This window comes from Pygoscelis adeliae, unplaced genomic scaffold (genome assembly GCF_000699105.1).
Source record: "Pygoscelis adeliae isolate BGI_AS28 unplaced genomic scaffold, ASM69910v1 Scaffold31, whole genome shotgun sequence".
Lineage (NCBI taxonomy): Eukaryota > Metazoa > Chordata > Aves > Sphenisciformes > Spheniscidae > Pygoscelis > Pygoscelis adeliae.
Genome location: NW_008824233.1, coordinates 1059490 through 1078931, shown reverse-complemented (window position 1 = coordinate 1078931; position 19442 = coordinate 1059490). Strand labels below are relative to the sequence as shown.

At 40.3% G+C, this 19442-nt stretch overlaps 1 protein-coding gene across 1 annotated transcript in view; it reads left to right on the top strand.

The window, feature by feature from the left end:
• Window positions 1–5352, top strand: part of LOC103926126 — a 176849-nt gene extending 171497 nt beyond the window's left edge. The window contains 2 exon segments of the mRNA XM_009334940.1: window positions 1779–1879; window positions 5135–5352. Of these exon segments, the coding sequence (XP_009333215.1) occupies window positions 1779–1879; window positions 5135–5352 (319 nt within the window).
• Window positions 5353–19442: the final 14090 nt, after the last annotated feature.

The window sequence follows — 19442 nt, the reverse complement described above, 5'->3', positions numbered from 1 at the left end:
AAGTAGAGAGAGATGGAAGGAGGAGGTACTAAGTTGTTTGTAAGGTAGTTCACAGGTACTTGCAGGAGGTGAGAAGGTGGTTTCTAAAAGGGGAGGGGAGGACAGAGAGCGCTGGGTAGATGCACTGAGCTGGCACAGCAGAGGAAGAAAGAAAATATTCCTGGCAGAGAGAGTTATTATGGAAATATATTTATTAGCTCTCCCCTGCTATACACATGTAAGGTCTACTTTGCCCAACCACCCCAGCCATGCTTTTCCATTCTGATTAACTTTAGGCCTTAAGCCAGTTAAGAGCGCCTTAAAAAGCTCCCTTGAGCTGCTCTCTGGAACAAAGCCGATTACAGACTCTGTTCAACAGTTTTGACACCCTCATACTGGGCCAGTGTGTGTCTGAAGGCAGCAGGAGGAAACGGCTCCATAAACCTTTCCCACTGTCACTCCCGAGTGAGTTTGTCACGTTCAAGGGTGAGACAGCCCTTCCATAAGTAACACGCCAGCACTCAAAGGGGTGCTTCACACAGCCTGTAACTCAGCACAACGGGAGCATATTTCATACTTTCAGAAAGTGCTGTTGCCTGCTTTAGCGTTAACACCTCAGTTGGGTCTTTGCTGCGTCAGTATTGACTTACTTCTCATTAAAAATAAATAAATAAAGGGCAGCGCATGCCTACAGGTGTCTCCTTCCCCCTAAATTTGACAAGATGAAAGCTTACAGTTAGGCCGTGTGATTTCACTCATAGTACTGTAATTGCCGTCTCTCTGCTGATATTCTGAGATCTAAAAAGAAAAATGAGGCACGAGAAAGAACCAGCTGACAAAGTCTGACGTTCACTGAACAGTGCTTTGTTAAACCAGACATCAATATTTATTGTGCATCTATCTGAAAGGTAGAGGTGAGAGAGCACAGTAACACTGCTATCAGATTGCCATTTTGGATTCAGTTAACTTGTGTTAAAGTTTTCCTGCTGTTCCGCACCTCATCTTCAGCTGTTCATCAACCCTTCCCTGAAATTACCAGCCTCTCAGAGATGTCAGTGCAACTGCACGTGTAGTCTCTCCATGAGCCAGTTTTGCCGAACTGAGCTGTGTTAGATAACCCCTATTACTGGAAGTGTTTTAGCTGTTGGATTCATTTAGACAGAACTGGGTTAGAAGCAGTTACACATGCCGCTACTTGACAGTTTGGAGAATTCTGTAACCTCCAGTAGTGATGAAATGGGCGATGGGATCAGGAGAAAGTAGAGTGATAACCTCTTAATCTGGCACGGTTGCTGCCCAAATAGTCTTACTTAGCATCAAGGACCTTACGTGGGCAAGTTGCATTCGTTAATACTGAGAAGGTAATATAATTATTATACCTGAAAGCCTGACAGTGTTGCTGTTCTACCTGCTACTTCCTAAAAGTGGCAGAATCAGACTTGCAGTTAGGCTTATAATTTTCTGTTACATTAGGAAAATAGTCTTCTATCGAGAAGGGGTGTTGTGTAACTCTGGAGCAGTCAGTGGCTAAAACCTCAGCAGGTTACCTTCTTGCTCATTAGGTAAAGAAAACAGTTGTCAGAAGTGTTTTACTAAACATTAAAAGTAAGGGAGTCAAACAGAACTAAGATGAGGTGAGTGACAGCAGGTTACAGCGTCTTATTTGTGTGAAACTTTCACTGAGCCTGTGAGAGAGAATGGGATTGGAAGAGGTGTCATAAGCCATGCATTTTTCCTAATAACCTATTAGTATGTGAACTAAAACGTGTCCATATTTTTATGTATGACATTATTTTCAAATTTGACCATGAGAAGGGGTTTTGGTGTCAGCTGCTAGAAGAAGAAAAGACTACGTGCACAGAAGAGTGTGAAAACCAAAAATGTGTCCGTGGACCAGGAGGTAACCTTTAAAAAACTACTGCAGACACTTGGAAGCATATTAGCATTTTCATGTTTACTTAGACTCACGCGTAATAAGTTTAGTTGCTGTAAACTTCAGTATTTAGGGCACTGCAGTATTAATGCAGCCAGAGGATAATATCATAGCTGCAAATACTATCTAGTACAGTATAGTAAAGTCTAGAAAAAGTCTGAATTTATTTTAAAAATAAACCTGATTTTCAGTGCAAAATTGTTTTTGCACTTTTAACTTGATGAAGTCTTTATGAGCAGTTTCCTGAAGGTGAACATTTTTCCTAATCACACTGTATTTTTAAATTTTCTCAGTCCAGATCCTTTTTGGCAAGCTTATCCCTGGGCTGTCCAACCTGTGTTGCTGCACAGATTGGGGCAACCTCTCCCATCCTGACTGAGACAGGAGCTATAGAAGGTGAGATGGCATTGAACATGGAAGGGAAATGAAGCGCTCCTGTCACATGGGAGACTTTCATACAGCCTAAAAGATAAATATAAACCAAAACCTAATTCATTAGGTGCAGACACTTGGAAGCATATTAGCATTTTCATGTTTACTTAGACTCACGCGTAATTAGTTTAGTTGCTGTAAACTTCTCTCAAGGGAATAAATTACTGAAAAAAATCCCTTCCCAAATACTGTATTTAGTGAGGTAAAACAGCAGATCTTAAAAGAACCACAGCAATCCAGACGAAATGGAACATTGTCATGTAAAGCATTATCCCATTTTTTTCCACCAGGAAAATGGTTCCAAAACAGGAAGAAAAGGAGTAGGACTCCAAGAAAAAGAGGCTGGTTCTGACACTTTAAATCGGTATTTAAGAATGGAGGTGGTAGGGCATTGGCTTGCCTCTGAAGGTGGCTAAAGGACATACGAAACCAGGCAAAGATACTAATTTCACATTACAGTTTCTTCTAAGCAAGGTAATCCCATGTATGTCCCACTGACAATGTGCACTGTGTTGCATATGTCCAGACTGATTAAAATGTAATTCTGAGCATTAAATATGGTACATTACAGAAGGGTAAAAATAGTGAAAGATCCGACTCTGGGGATCTTTTTAAAAAAATTGTATGTGTTTCTGGCTGGTAATTCTGCCTTGAAGAATGAAAAAAAAATGTTCTAAAAGTTATACACCCCCCCAATTTTAAGAAAAACAATTAAAGACAAAGCCTAGTCTAGGACATACTTAGTGAGCGGAGCACCTGACCACGTGTTTAAGACCCAGTGACAAGAGCAGCATTTCAGCATGTGTGTTGAAGTGTATATGCTTTGGTGGGTACAAGAACTGTTTCTTGGGCTGACAGCAGTGGCAGGAGAAAGGAAAAAAAAAAACCTGCTTGTGGGAGGGCTGCGTCTCTTGGTACTTCTGTGTATTACGTTTTGTAGTTCTGTCCGAGTTCTGTGAACAGATGTGTTTTTATAAACCTAAATAAACAACCCAGAGAGCACATAAACACCTGGGATGGCTACCAGACGGGTGGTCATCTGTTTGAGCCTTCAATTGCATTTTCTCTATAATTAGTTGTCTAATTACTTGTCCAGAGTTGCAGCTAATGTATTTACACCTGTAATTAATTATACTTAAAAAAAAAATATATATATATATATCAAGCAACCATTTTCAGTTGTTTGTCCTTTTTACTTCATTTGTGGAGTGTCAAGCTATCATGCTACTGAACTACTATCAGATTTATTTATGGACTACATTATGACTCCATTCTGGATATGTCCGTAGAAGGACATATGATACCTAACTATTTCTCAGGCTAAGTAAGGAAATAATGAATATCAATTGCAACTAAGTTAAGCATTGTAGCCAGTGGTAGGCAGGGCAGGAATACCTCAAGGGTACCTCCAAGGCTGGAGAGAGAGCTGAGATATGCTAGCTAGCCATGATTTTTATTCTATTTTTTTTTAATTAAGAAGTGGGCCCCGTTGACTTGTAACAGTATGTTCAACTTTCTGCAAGCTGAATTTGGAGAGGGAGCTTAGATTTACTAGTTCCGTGAGGCTCTTGACAAACTTCTGGTAGTGGGCAAAATTTTAATACTCACCTGTGAGAGAATTCTGTTATTACGAGGTGCGCAAAGAACAGCTTTGCAAACGTGCCTTTCTCCACTTTGTGTGGTGTAGGTGGTGGTGGTCACGGTGTTAGTGAGACTGAGAGCATGGGGCAGGGCAGTTGTGTGTTGCCTGATCCCCAGATGCACACCCTTCTGTTTCTGAAGCCATGGCGGCTTGGGGCTCTGGCTCAGCTGCTGGTCTTCCTCTTCTCAAGTCTTCTTCTCTCACCCACATTTAAAGCTCTGTTTGTGCTTTCATTTTTGCTCAACTCCAGGATCCCTGTGGACATGCCCTTTCCCCCTCCCTCCCCAATGCCAGAACGTGGATATCTCTCAGTGCCCATTCTTCCCACCTTTCCTCTTATTTCCTCTTTTTGTCAGGGATCTGTGAAGCCACCACAAATCCCACCTTTCCTTCCCTTTGTCTAGGATATGTCATCCTGTGGCCAGCACTTTTAACTCCACCGTGACAGAGAAGAGAGACCGGGCAAGCTGCTGCTGTGTTATCCAAGCTGCACAGTAAAATCAAAGGCACGTAAAAGAGAAAAGCATCACTAACGATTTTTACAAGTCTGTCCAATATTAGTGTAATTGAAAAGAACTGCAATTTTGTTTTGAAGACCGCTTCAAATGTTGATCAGTATTTCTAGAATTAACTGAACTTTGGGGAAAACTCACAAGGTTTACAGATTTTGGTTTTGTCTTTAAAATGGTAAGCCACATTCAATCTGTGCTATAGTCACTGGAGAGTCTGAATGAAAAACAAAAGCTGAGGAGGGAAACTCATAATAATTAAGAAATATTCCCAGCTGCTGAATGGTTTCCAGGACAAATGGCAGGGAACTGATATGTCTGTGACACTGCGAGGTCAAGTGCACCCTCCCAAACCCATCTGGCAGTAAGTAGTATTAAGAAGAGTTGTTATAGTGTTCGGTGTAAAAGACTAAAAACTCACTGTATTCTGGGAATAGGACTACTCAGGTTGCAGGCTGAAGATCTTAGGGCATAAAAGGTATTAGATTAGATACTATTCTCTGCTTTAGTCTAACACATAAATGCTTTATTGTGGTCAAACTCAACTCTTGGATTCAGAGTCAGTACCGAACAAATCAAACAGAGATATCAAACAAAAGCAAACCGAAACCTCATCCAAAACACTCACTGAATAGACAGGTGGAGTTTCACAGGGCACCTCTGCATGGACCAGTGCAATGCTGTGCCAAGAAATTGGCTCAGGCCCAGAAAGCGGCCGCAACCCCCTTGGCATCGGCAGGGGCTGTGCCAGTGCCATGGCCAGCGCTCCTTCTGCAGGAGCTGAAGAGATGCTGCTCTCTGTTCAGCCACATCGTGTACCCACGGCGTGCGTGGGCTGCTCCAAAGGAGATGGATAAAGGAAAGAAAGCCAAAACAAAGTCTTAAGCCGCAAATAATGAAACATCTACAAAATGCTGGGATTAGGAAAAAAATGAAATCAGAAGTAAAACTGGCAGGACTAACTCATTGAACTACTAAAAATGAGGACTAGAACATTGTCCAGTTAGTTCCTTCTGGTAGACGTATTAAAATTAAAAACACTTTATTTGCCAGCTCATTTACCATTAAGTTTGTAACTTTAGTGACACATTAAGGGTGAACAGTGGTATGTTGCAGAGCTTAGCAGGTGTATCAAAGGACCAGCACTCACAGACTCTGAACCTGGTAATTGCAGTATAATTAATTTTTCATAGCTCTAAAATATGATATCTATATAAAATGTAAATTCACCTTCATTCTTAACCACTAGTTAATTAGTATAGCCCCACTTTGAGAAGGATATGAATAAATTACAAGGGAAATGACTGACTGCGTTAGCTTGTATGTCTCTGGCCTAAATCTTATAGCTGTATCTAATATTAGAAATAATAAAGTATGAAAGTCTGCTCTTCAGAAAACTATCAAAGAAAATGAAAAAAGTGAACATGCAAGTCAGCAGACAAAGAAAATGGGCAGGCTGTAAATGCAGCAAAAGGAAATATGTCTGAGCAACAAGATGGGCTCAGTGACTGAGCTAGGCTACAAGATCACTGGTGATGACTAGAATGAGATGGTTTGGGAAGAGCTACAGAAATTCTGCAGTAGGCAATTACAGATTCACCTTTCAAGAGGATGAATTTCTTTCAAACCCTTGTTACCCAGAGACTCCAGATCTGTAGTATGAGATTTTATGTTCTTTCTAAAGCTGTTTAAAGATAGTTAAGAGTTAACTCTGAAGGCTCTTATTATCTATAGATAGATCCCATTCATCCTTGAAGCCTGCTAAACCATTAGCTTCAGTAATATGTTGCAGTAGTTAGATGAAAACTGCCTTAAGAATAGAAGCAAAAAGGAGAACCTTTAGGAACTTAAAGAACTTAGGATTGATTTTGGTATGTACTTAACTCACAACGACACTGGCAAATAACATTTCATTAGAGAAGATATAACTAGGTCTCCGCACCCCTCAAAAAGAAAAAAGAAAAAAAAACCCACACTTGCAGTGATTTCTATGGGCTTTAGATCAGGAATAAAAAGAGAAAACACAGAATAAGATGGCTAAAAAAAGATACTGGCTTTCCAAACTCTGAAATAGCTCCCAGCGAATGGGTGAGATGATAAAAAAGATGCTACACGGTAGCTTCAGTGGTGTGGAAAAGATGGAGAGCTAGATTAATTTGCCCAAACCCAGGCATCAGGGGAGATGCTCTGCAGTACCTCAGCGAGCTGCTGCCGGGGGATGATGGACCCACGCCATGGGTACCAGCCCCAGGTACCCTCATGGGCTGTGTCCACGTGGAGCCGGTGGCCACCTCCTGTCCCTGGTGGAGCCGGAAGCCACTCAGAACAAGAAATGAACCCAGATCATTTCCTCTGATTATCTGTATATCAGACTAATGATTCGGTGATCTTAAAGAAGCAGTTTCACTGCAGTGAGCGGCTGTGATTCCCGTAGGTAAACAACTGAATGAATATTCTGCAGAAATTTCTGCACTTGATTATTTCAAGCTGTTTACACAGTTAGATACAAAATCAAATACAAGGAGTTGATTCTGTACTGAACTATTTACCTGAAGCCATTTGGTGACGATAGCTAATACTCATTACTCAAGGTAGAGCTCATTGCATTGCTTCATTTCTGTCATCATAATGAAATACTGCTTTGCTTCAGATCTGAAGTGTGGCATAAGCTTACCTTCTTTCTGACAGATTTTCTTCTGGATGTAACTGCTTCTTTATGCCATTCACCTCTGAGCTATATGTATTATTTTTTCTCTCTGTCTCTTTTTTTCCTCTTTTTTTTTTTTTTTTTCCCTAGTTTAATTAATATGATCACCTGGCTTATCAGAAATGACCTGCGCAATATACATGAATCACCTTTTTCAGTTGGTAAGCTTATTTTATGCAGCAGCTTAAGGCATTGTGCAACAGCACACAGTCTTAAATTAGGGCTGGCAATTTTCAGGGTATTAATCTGCTGGCATAATAGAAGAAATCAGAAAAGATTTGATAAGATAAAACTTTGTTCTTTCGTCCCATTTCCAGCTGTAGGATTTCAAAATGCTTTTGGCTACGGCTGCTTTCAGTGATGGCTGCTTTCAGTACTGGCTCTCCAGGCATCCTTATTCCAGTCTCTTAGGTGGGGAAGCCAAAGGAGCGGAGAGGGAAATTGTCTGAAGCCATTGAAAAAAAGTCTGTCAAAACTCAGCCCAGAATTTTGTGATCTTAACAGCGAAAGACCTTGCCTCACTTAAAGGCAACTGTCTGGGGACTGGCAAGAGGGGCAGAGAGACAAGACAAGTGCGTAGATGTAGGTTGTAGGTATGTGGGTGTTTAATTGACAAAAAGGCTCAATTCTGTAGCCAGAGCCCCGTGAAGACACATTTTGTGTATCTAAAGCTCGTAATGGTTCCAAAAATCTTTAAACTATTTAATTAAAAAAGAAGATATAGCTCTAGAAAACTGGGGCTTTAATAGAGTTGCAGCTTCCAGAGGTTTAAGTGGAGAATATGGGGAGGGTTGGGGGGGGACTAGAGAAGTCAGCCATGACCTTAAGTACTTGTTACTTTGAAGATGCAGTCCCCACTTTGTGGTCTGCCTAACGCGATTCACAGTGGGAAGACAGACATTTTGCCTGCACCATAACAGCTTTTGAAAAGGCAGATACCTTGGGCTGTCTTGCGTTATTTTTATTTTATGATTAATCATTAACTGATGCCCTTTACAAAATAAAAATCAGGCACAGCAGCTGGGTTATTTGCCTTTGAAAAGCTGTTACTATGCGCACAGCATGCCTTTCTTCTTGTCACTAATAATATCACAAAGATGTAAGGAGGGAAAATGCTACACTGACATCATTTCATGTCCAGTACAAATGAAAGTGCCATAAACATTCGGAAAACATATGAATAGGAACAGCTTCGTTGACAAATGCTTCCACTGGGCCATCATGAAGGATGATATCAAATGCGTGGTTAGTATGCACGGAGAGAGGCTCAGGAAGCATTTCTATAGAACTGTCAAGCTATTTTTTACATTTGTTTCTCTTTGCAAGTCACCTATTTACCTCCACATTTTTCCTATTTTTGTTCCTGAAAGAGCAATTGAAAAAGAGGTAGAACTCATTAGTGGATACGCTTCTGCAGCAAGACCTGAGCCCCTAACAGCATCTGTCCCAAGAATGTCCGTGCCCGCTTTGGTCCAGTCGATGTATGTGAAACCATAATGCGCGTGAGAGTCAATGTAAATTCTGCCTCAATTAACTATGCTGACCCTGTGAGAAATACCGGCATATAAAATGTGGCGGGGAGGCACTGATTTGAAAACCACACCATATAATAACATACGAGCTCCCACTGAAGTCAGACCACGGTCCAGTAAGTTCAGTGAGCTGTCCCCAAAGGTGGCCGGGAGTGGGTACTTAATGGAAGAGAAACTGAAAATGTGTGTAGTCATCCTACAGCACCCTTCCAGATCTCACTGGGAACATTCTGAAGCCTGGAAATGAATTCAGGATTTCAGCCTACGCTGGGGCATGGACAAAGCAACCGGTCCCTGATACTCTCTCACAGTTCTGCCAATCGATATTGAACACCTTGAGCACAGTAGGAAGAGTTAGGGGATAGCCAGATAGAACCGAACGTATTGCTAGACACTATGCAAATATTCATGATTTGCAAATACAGTATAAATACACACAGGCAGCAATGTGAACATATATTACAAGCCAAACAACTAATTCAGAGAGGCCAAGTGAGTGTATGGGTAACTGAGCGCACACACACACACACATATATGTATACATGTGTGCAGGGGTATATTTAAATACATGAGAAGCTTTGTAAAGAGAAAAGGAAAGTGAGCGTGAAAGAAAAGCAAGCATATGTGTGCATGGCTAGTTCAAGATTTCACAGCAGTGTGAGAAATAGTGATAGTATCACCCCAGTAATCCTTTGGGGTTCAGTTTTATGGTGCTGGTGACAGCAGCAGAGCACTGAGTTATCACCAAGAATTTAGGTGTGGCAGTCAAAGGTTGGTAGCATCCTGGGGGTTGATGGGAGCCAAGTCAAGGAGGTTTTAAAGTATTTTGAGCAGAATAAAAAGTTTGCAGCGGGGTCAATGGATTTGGGAGCCTGCCTAAAGGAGAAGGTGAGTGGGAGCCTGAGGGCAAAGTCCTATGAGAGGCTCTAGGAGTCACTCCTTCCCCAGGGGCTTTTTCTGTTTTTCTCAAATCGATGGGGTATGGACACCTACCAGCCTCCCAGCTGCCTTCTTCCATCACGAATGACCACCACCCTCAGTCCCTGGCAGAGGTGACCTCCCTCTCCTCCTGGTGGCCTCACCTGCCTTCTCGCTCTGCGCCTGCCGCTCAGGGCAGGGGAAGTGGCAGAGCCTCCCTCACTCCTAGGGGGGCACAAAGAAGGGGCTGAGGAACCACAGAGTGGGATTTTGAGTCCCTGCTTCACCATGCGTTGGCAAGATACCTGTGTCCTCCTTGCTTGCCTGATCCTCGGTGCATTATAACTTGATCTCCTCAGCTGTTTCCTTTAGATACGTGTGCCACACGAATGAGTGTTTTTGATGGACAGAGCGGCAGAGAAATCTCAAACAATTTATTAATAATAGTCCATCTGCACACACACAAAAAATCCTAGAAGCGTGTAATCTATTTAATTTTAAAATAACCTAGTCTCTCTCTCTGAATCCTTTTTATATTGTTAAATAAGATTAAAGTATAAATGATGATCTCCAGATCCAAATCTGGGTTTCTAAACTATCCAACTGCATCTACAACCCTGTCATGAGAGCACCCTGTCATCAAATGCCACATCTTTTCAAGGCAGCTCACATGTTTCTAAAGCTCTCCTTAGTAATTAAATGACTTTATCACTATTATAACAAATGTCACTCATATTGTTAATGAAAGCATTAGGCTAGTGTTTCAACTAAGAGCTTAGCAGGGGTTGTTAGTATATTTTGGATTCTCTGTTTTAAATTTTTTGCCCTTTTCTTTTTTTAATTGGAAGCCTAATTTGAATATAGAAAATGCAGGTTTTAAAAAGCTGCTTAGCATTTGAATATTTCTTTTTTTCCCCTGCAGTGGCCTTTGCAGATCTGTTCTTAACACATTTAGTACAAAAGTCAGTTATCGAGAATAATACATTAAAAAGATGGATGAAGAGATGTAGAACATTAATATATGTTGTTGGTGGTAAGCTTGACAGCTGTCATCTTTGCCTGTGTGCATTTATCTCATACTCTGTATTATTTATTCATCTAAAACACATTTGAAAATGAAGCAGATGAAAGGTAATGTAAGGTAAATTAAGCCTGTTTAGGGCAACTAGAGATCAGAACAGGATAAAATACTTGCAGGAGCAGAGCACCTGGGTATTGGTGGCTGTTTCCATATATGAAGTGTTTCACTTAAAAACATGACTCGAATTATTCAAGAGTAGATAGCATCTCTAACCCCAAAGCATCTTTAGTTTATTCTTCTGAATGTGCGCATAATAAATATTTTATATTTTAAACTCTGAGGCTTCAAATGATTGAAGGAGGCAGCAGGAGGAAAAAAAAGTTAAGAGAAGAAAGCAAGCAAAGAAGCAGCAATCTGAAGAGAAAGATGGGTGCATCCAAGATACATTTATTGCAGGATTCACCTTGTAATGAAACACCACACCCACATTAAGAGAATGGGAAAATGCAGTGCAGGTGAGGATACGTAGGCTAAGCAGGTGTGTCCTGGTACAAGCATAACTGAGGCCAGATCAAGCATTCTTGCATATCTTTTTATGCTGAGCTAGATCACAAAGTAAAACTAGTAGAGTTTCAAATTTTCTCATCTCCTTGTGTTTGAATTGTATTTGATTTCATGTAGCTTAGCTCAAGGCAATGGAGTTGTTTGGGGTATCCGCATTTTTCAGCTGCTGTTGGATGTTGAGCTGGTATATTGCCATTGCTGCTAGATGTTGCATGAAGGATGGTGGGTTGACCTCTGTCTGCATAGCTTTATGCTGTAAAGTGTTCTTACCACTATGATTTGCATTCCCCTTGCTCAATTTTATCCCTGTTACATGGTAGTAAATGGCCTGGGAAACCTGGGTAGAGTCGTATTAATCATAACAATCAAGGGCTCTGGCTTGAAAAATCAACGTTAAGTGCTTCAAGCTGAATTTCTTTTTAAATGGCTGGTTAACTAATCCAATTAAGGGCTCCTGTACTTATTATTTTGCTGGTTTATTTATGTGGGCACTAGGATTTTAGGAACTATACAGCATACAAGTGATGAGAGTTTGATTTATTCTCATCTTTTCTGTCCCCTCCTACCATGTTAGGACCTAGCTGCTCTTCACAGATCAGTGTTGTCTTAGGAATACATCTGCAAGCTAGAAGCTAATTGATAAGTGAAGTGATCGTGCCCCTGTACTCGGCACTGGTGGGGCTGCACCTCCAATACTGTGTTCAGTTTTGGGCCCCTCACTACAAGAAGGATGTCGAGGTGTTAGAGCATGTCCAGAGAAGGGCAACAAGGCTGGTGAGGGGTCTGGAGAACAAGTCTTATGAGGAGCAGCTGAGGGAGCTGGGGTTGTTTAGCCTGGAGAAAAGGAGGCTGAGGGGAGACCTCATCGCTCTCTACAACTACCTGAAAGGAGGCTGTAGCGAGGTGGGTGTTGGTCTCTTCTCCCAAGTAACTGGCAAAAGGATGAGAGGAAATGGCCTCAAGTTGTGCCAGGGGAGGTTTAGATTGGATGTAAGGAAAAATTTCTTTACTGAAAGAGTGGTTAAACATTGGACCAGGCTGCCCAGGGGAGTGGTTGAGTCCCCATCCCTGGAAGTATTTAAAAGACGTGTAGATGAGGCGCTTAGGGACATGGTTTAGTGGGCATGGGGGTGTTGGGTTGGCGGTTGGACTCGATGGTCTTAGAGGTCTCTTCCAACCTTAATGATTCTAGGATTCTATGATTAATAACTCTACAGACTCTTGATGGCTGATTTAATTATAGATCTGGTTAAGTCAATGATTTAATATTGAATATTCACAAAACTCAAAACACAAACCAACTTTTTTAGTTGAGTGCTTGGGTTCTTCCTTACAAAAAATCAAGGAAGCCTTTGCTGAGATGACTATGGGTAATAATGGCATTTTTTGAACCCAGAAGTCTGTGGTTAGAGTTTTCTGTCAGGATGTGCATGCACCTGACATGCCATCATGATGTTTTTTCCTCAGCATTTTGCACTTAACACCTTTGGAGCTGGGGAACCCTGTCAGAAATAAGTAGATTAGTTTTAAAAGGGTTGTTTCTCTCTGTTTTTGATGAGTCCACCCCAGGTGATATAAAATACGTGAATATTTATTAGAACAGTGAGAATGAATGACTCTGTAGTCAGAGGGATCTACTGAGACAAGGGAAAGATCTAGATTCCAGTCGCTACTTCAATTAATATTTAACCATATTATACAGTAGAAAAGATTGACACATTTCTTTCAGCCTAGTTATTAGAGACTATATCACTACCACGTTGTCCCTCCCTCTCATCACTGGGTATGTTAACAGAGGTACACCGCTTTTATTTTCAGTGGCTGCTCACAAGGAGCAGTCACTATCTTTGTACACTTGATTTACACATCCAAAGAGGCACGTCAGTAACTATGTCTAGCTGGCAAATGGAGTTTCTTGAAACTGGAGACTCACTGGACGAGGCAGGTTTTGAAAATCTGAGCAAGGGAATTATGCACTGACATTCATTTCATTCACAGACACAAACCTTGTACTGACTGTATTCTCCTTGGAGTCCAGGAACTTACTGGAATTAATGAACTTTCATTAAGTAAATATTTTTCAGCTCTTTTTCAGGATGGAATTGTTTCTGCTTTTCAATTTTAAAGATGGCAAAATTCTGCAGACAATTCTATAAAAGAAAAATATATTTTGTTGTAAACTAAATTTGCTTTGCTGTATCTCCTACTCACATCCCTTTTTACCTCCTTTTTGAAATATGGACAGAAATTCAGGTATTCAAAGCATGTAACATGAGTACTGCAGCCTCAGAACGCATGAGGATTCTTAGTACTGTTTACCACATTTCCATAACTCACATGTGTTTATGAAATTTGAGATGAGACATTCTTTCAAAATGATTTCTATTTGTATCCTTTTTTATGTAAAAAATACATGTGGAAAGCTGTGCTCCTTGTTCAATTGAAGAATCACATTACTTCGATGCCCTACAATTTAGTTTCTAAATGGCGTGAAGATTTATTAGCATGCTCTTAAAGTAGCCATTCCATAGTGTGAAAAGGCTTTTCGTGTCCTTTCAGGTTACTATGTGACTGATGTTGTTTTAACTTGTGTTTGGTATTAGTCATGTGATTTTCTTTTTGGTTGGAATTGCTACAAACAGCTTGAACCTTTCAGACTGCCTACATTATTAGTTAATAATAACTAAATTTAGCAATACCTAATAGTAAAAAAATCTGTGACTTCAAATACCTGTGTTATACAGGCATATTTAAAGAAATCTAACTTTATTTATTTCAAATTTTTGTTCTACAATCTGAATAAATGTATCTGATAACGATGACCTGTTAAGTAGTACCATTCTGTGGTACTACTTGAACTATTCTTGCTTCATCTGTATTGTAGGTGTACAAATACGAAAAAACAACAGACACTGATTAAGTGGCCTTTGAAAAAAATACAGCTGAAGCTGGTCCTCAGATTCTGTGTCTAGAGCTGGTTTTCCTTCTAAAATGTTTAGTTTGTAAAGCCTAACACGGCTTTCATGTAGCTCAGTCTCACTAGAGGTGCTCAGGGGTCAAAAATGGAAGACAGTCTTCCAAAACATGCAAACCTAGCTTTCCCAGCAGTGCATTCATCCAGTCTGGACAGAGAATATGCTCCCCTCCAAACTAGCAGTCGTATTCAAGTTTCATCTAGCGCATTTTCTTTCTGCTGGTGGAGTTGCTGGGTGACACCCTGTGCTCGCTCGCTGGGCTGGTGGCAGGTATTCGCTTGGGGTTACTGGGAGGGATAAGCAAGGCTTCAACTTCACAAGCGTTTGTGAGGTGCCAAGCAGCACAGCCTGCTGTCTCTCTGAATTATTTTTTACTAGATTAAAGATGCCTTCAGTTTATAACTGTGTCATTTCTAATAAGTACGCAGAGTTGAGGCGACAGCAAGGAAGAGGACTTGCCAAGTGAGGGGTCTCAGTTTTGGGGGGGCTTTTTTGCTTGCAATGCAAAGTGACTTTTTTTTTTTTTTTTAAATCTCATTCTATTTTGGTTTGATACAGACTAAAATGATGGTGTTTTAGAGATTTATTTTTCAGTACGTAAAGGAAATTGATTAAGCGATGCTAAGAATGGAGTGACTTCTGGCAGTAGAAATGGAAATGGTACCATTACAAACCAAGCAGCCGTGAAGCAAAGAGAGAATAGTATATATTTTTCATGCCACTTGATCAGCTTCAAGCTAATGTAAATGTACCCCCATTTCTTTTGTGAAAAAAAAAATTGTTTTATTTGTGGTTTTAGGAGTTATTTGAGTTTGAGATGAGAGCAATGCAAATCTATGCAATATTATCTTGAAGAGTAGATTAGTGCATACTGGGAAATGAGTAGACTCCCCTAGTGCTCCAGGACAAATGAAAGCAATGTTATAAATCTCCTTACCTTTCAAAGAGTGTCACTCATCCATCATCAGCAATTTTAGGATGCAAGATAGATGTTGTCATTTCAGTAATTGTATTAGCTTAGTTATTCTGCTGTACATTAACCAAATTCATCATTTAGTTTACTTTGAAGAATAGGTTAGGGACTAGACTTTGCAAGGTGTACTCATAAACAAAACCAAGAGATGCTATATTTTCTTTTGATTATTAACTCTACTGTGTACTTCTTGATGCAATTTTTATTCTTGAGACTATGCCTTCATTGAGATACATAAGAATGAATATTTGTGGACAAATACGAGAAGTCTTCAAAATGCTAGCAATGTTGCAAAAACTAGTTAAAGTCACCAAGTGACAACAAGGAATTCATTTCCAAGTCCCAGGCTGTCCAATGCATGCAAGTAAATATTACATATTTTTAGGCTGACCACATGATGTTTATGCGACTTAGCTGAAAAACGCTTCCATTTATACTCTTCTGAAATTTTTTTTTTTTTTTTAAATTCCATGTTTTGCAACCAGTCCCATCCTTTTCACACTGAGTGTGGCTTCCCACGCTCCTGGGTCCATCCATCCCCTTACCCACGAGAGGAGCAGGTGTCCAGAAGAACAACTTGGTTTCTGGTACGACTTCAAAGCAGGCTGTCAGAGGCCGCCTTCTGAAACACAGCCCTGTCAGGTATGTTGAGGCAGGGAAAGAACGTGAACTTAAATTGAAAAGCGGACCTCGGACAGGCCAGTCTCAAGAGCCTTCAGTGTGAGAACTGAGGGAGGTGCTTCAGGGCAGAGGTCTGGAGGACAAGGTCTTCTCCACTTGATCCATCAGTGGGATCCTGCTAGACCCAAGTCTGAAACTGCTTTGACACATTGAGCTTAACTTCCATAAGTCTTTGCCTCACTTTTGAGTTTCTCCATCTTTAAGATGGGGGATAATAAAAAACCCCTCACTTACCTGTCTCACAAAGGTTTGAGAAGATGTGTTAGATGTTATGCATAGGGCAATTTGTAGATGAAAAGCACAAAAGAAATGCTAACCACTATTAATTAAAGTCCATACAGGGATGAAACTGTAGTAAATAAAGGATAGATGTCCCAGACATTTGATAGATACACTGCATGGAAAGTTTAATACCCTTTGAATGCTTCAGAAATCAGTTCTCGGTAGTTCAAAAAGTCCGACTCTTTGTTTCATTTTTTTCCCCCTCAGTAGAAAGTGACAACAAGCTGAAGTATTATTCCAATAATCTTCTTGTTTATTGTTGTTTATAAAAGGGCTTCTGGCTAAATGTTCATTACAATTTTTTTTTTTTACATCCCAACTAATATATATCATGACTTTATGGATGCGCTAAGTAAAATGACCCATTTAAAACTTTTGAAGACTATGTGAAAAGCCATTTTATGCTGGAAAATTTTATGTACGCTGTATGCAACAAAAGCAAATCTCCTTTTTTTCATATGAAGGAGAATGGCAAAATAATAAATTGTGACTGGTGACATTTCCTTATGCTACCATCTATTTGTAACACACTTACTTAAAGGCTGCATTGGCCATATCTATTCATCTTCTCTCCTGGGTCAATTATGCTGTTTGCATTCAAATCAATCCCTTAATCAAGCCCGTTGATAATTGCAGCAGTGCAAGGCAGATATTTATCATAGAAATGTAATGAAGGCACTTTGTTCCAGTGCAGCCGCGTCTAATATCGTACTGCCACAGTGGACCATTTATGCATATGTGTGTAGTTTATTTTCCTAATCAACACTCTCAGACACAGGAATGCTTGGATCTCACCGATGGGGTTAGATGGGCAACATACTAGCCTTCAGACTACTGTCTTCAGGGTTTACCATATTGTCTCTTGGCATTGCTAACTACACGAAATTTCAGTAAACTTTGGAAGGATAGAGGCATCTACACAAAGAGAAGCAATCAGAATTAGACCTTGCATGTGCTCATTAAATGTACCTTACCAAGCAGCATGGAAGTGAGAAGGGGATGGGCTCTCGAGTGCAATTCAGACCTGGGAAGAGAATTAACTGTAGCACTGTGGAGGTTTTCTGAAATTTAAATTATGTCCTTGCTGGTGGAAGTTTGGTATGCTAGGACAGGCAAAATTATCTGATCAGTCTCCACGAAATATGCTGGAACGATGTCATCTACTATCACTGAAAAATCATCAATTGTATTTAGAAAACAATATTGCTGTCCAAAGGCTCTATTGCCACTGACTTCAGAAGCTGTGATAATTTCAAAAACCTGCTTCTCGCTCCAAGGGATGCTTTGTGTAGAGTAATTAGTGAGAATACTCTTGTATGTGTGATGGTGTGAGGCTGGAAAGAGGTAGGGTTTGTGAAGAGAGATAATATCTTCTATTAGATTAAAATACGTAGCCGGGAAAAGCCCAGTCATGTTGTTTGGATCACTAATACGTTTCCAGTCTGAAACAGAAATAGCAAGCTTTAATCTGAAGATAGTACCTAAATATTTTAATTCCTCTACACGAGAGATGAAATGAACTCAGGTTTTTCCTTTCTGGTAAAATCATTGTAAAATCTTGACTTTTTGTTTGTTTGTTTGTTTTAGCTTTAAAAAAAGCATTTGTAATAGCTATCTCTTGTTTAACCTGCTATGAAATTCTAACAAAAAGATGCTTATAACTGTCCTTGACCAACAAAAATGCATTGCTTTAATAAAGTTCATGATCTGCAACTGTAATTTGGAGGTAGCGAGCTGAAGCAATGGCTTTGCCATTTCTGACTCCTCCAGTCTTCTTTGCAAGGTGTGTTATGTGGGGCCAGCTGGCAGACAGGCGGCTGGGTCCGGGGGGTTCAAAACAGAGCCCGTACATCTTTTGTGACAGCTCTTGCCCAATTTGCTGACTGCACAGTGCAGTGAAAGAAAAGGATGAGGAGGACAAGCCTTCCTCCCAGTCTCATCTAATGAGAGCAGTAACTCTCACCTCCAGATTGTACACGCAGATGATGCTGAAATATCTTCTAGTTTGTGGTGTTCATCTTTTCCTCTCTCTTCTGCTGTAAGAGGGCTAGTTAAACAGGGCTTGCCTTAGTTGCATCCTCTACCAGTTACCAAAGTGTAAGTAACACTAGCCGGTAAATTTGGGTCCCTTATAAGGGAATTTGGCAATGTTCTTCAATATTTCAGCTAATGGCATTATGTGTCTAGATTCCTTAGTGTCCTTTCAAAATTTCCCCCTGCAGCTTTAATACTGTACACTCTTTTGTACATGAAGTATTGTCCCTAATTAAAAACCGTCATTGTAGATAACTACCGTTCTGGGAAAAAAACATTTTTATTGGAGAAAACCAAGCAGCCCAATTCTACAAACAGAATACAGTTCCTCAGAATATGTTGCCATGTGTAACATCAGAACACAAGTGTGTTGAGTGTGATGAAACTGAGCTTACAGGTATTAATTCAAAAGAAATGAACATTGAAGCTATTTTTGATGATTCAGTTTATTAGCGCATACTTCTTTGTGTAGCCAAGCCTAAAATAAACCTGTACTGAAGTTTTTATACATCACTTAGTGAGGGTTCTTTGAACTGCCATTCAGCTCAGCAATGTTCCCGAACGGCCTCAGTTCCAATTTCGCTTTATATTTCAATTCACCAGGCTTCACCCCCCTCCCCCCCGCCATGTATTCTCTGGGGATCCTAAACAATCTACAAAAATTCCATTTTATTGCCCTGGTAATAGTGTTATTTGAGGCTTCAGATTGTTTAGGAGCATCCCAAGTAAAATACTTAGCAAGTGCTGAAACTTCAGAACAGTAGTTAGATGAAAGCCAGGGTCCTTGCTTTTTCTGTTCCAGACTAAAGCTGAAATTCTGCTGAATTTTGACTTCCCTGACACTTATCTGGGTTTAGGTTTATGTGAGTAGCCCAAATTTAAACACAATTCCAGGTTAGATATACGTGCAAGATCTCTGCTGTGCCAGCTCAAAATAAAGGAGGTGATTAAATACCCTTTCACATATATCTTTATGGCAAACACAAGAAAAACATTAATTCCCTTGACAACTTTTTATGACAATTATGGTATCAAGTAGAAAACCTGAATATTGATGTGGCAGCTGGGCTTGACTTTTCTAATCAGCTGGGACAAGTCAGCACTGTCTTAATGACAGGTTTTTCCCCTATTTTTTGCGTCATAAACCAACTCATGTGCAATGTCGATATTACTAACACAGAACGCGAGCAAGAGCTGTTGGTGGGACTTCAGTGTCTCAGCTGCAACACAGTGACCTAATATCAGTGTGGGTTTTGGGCA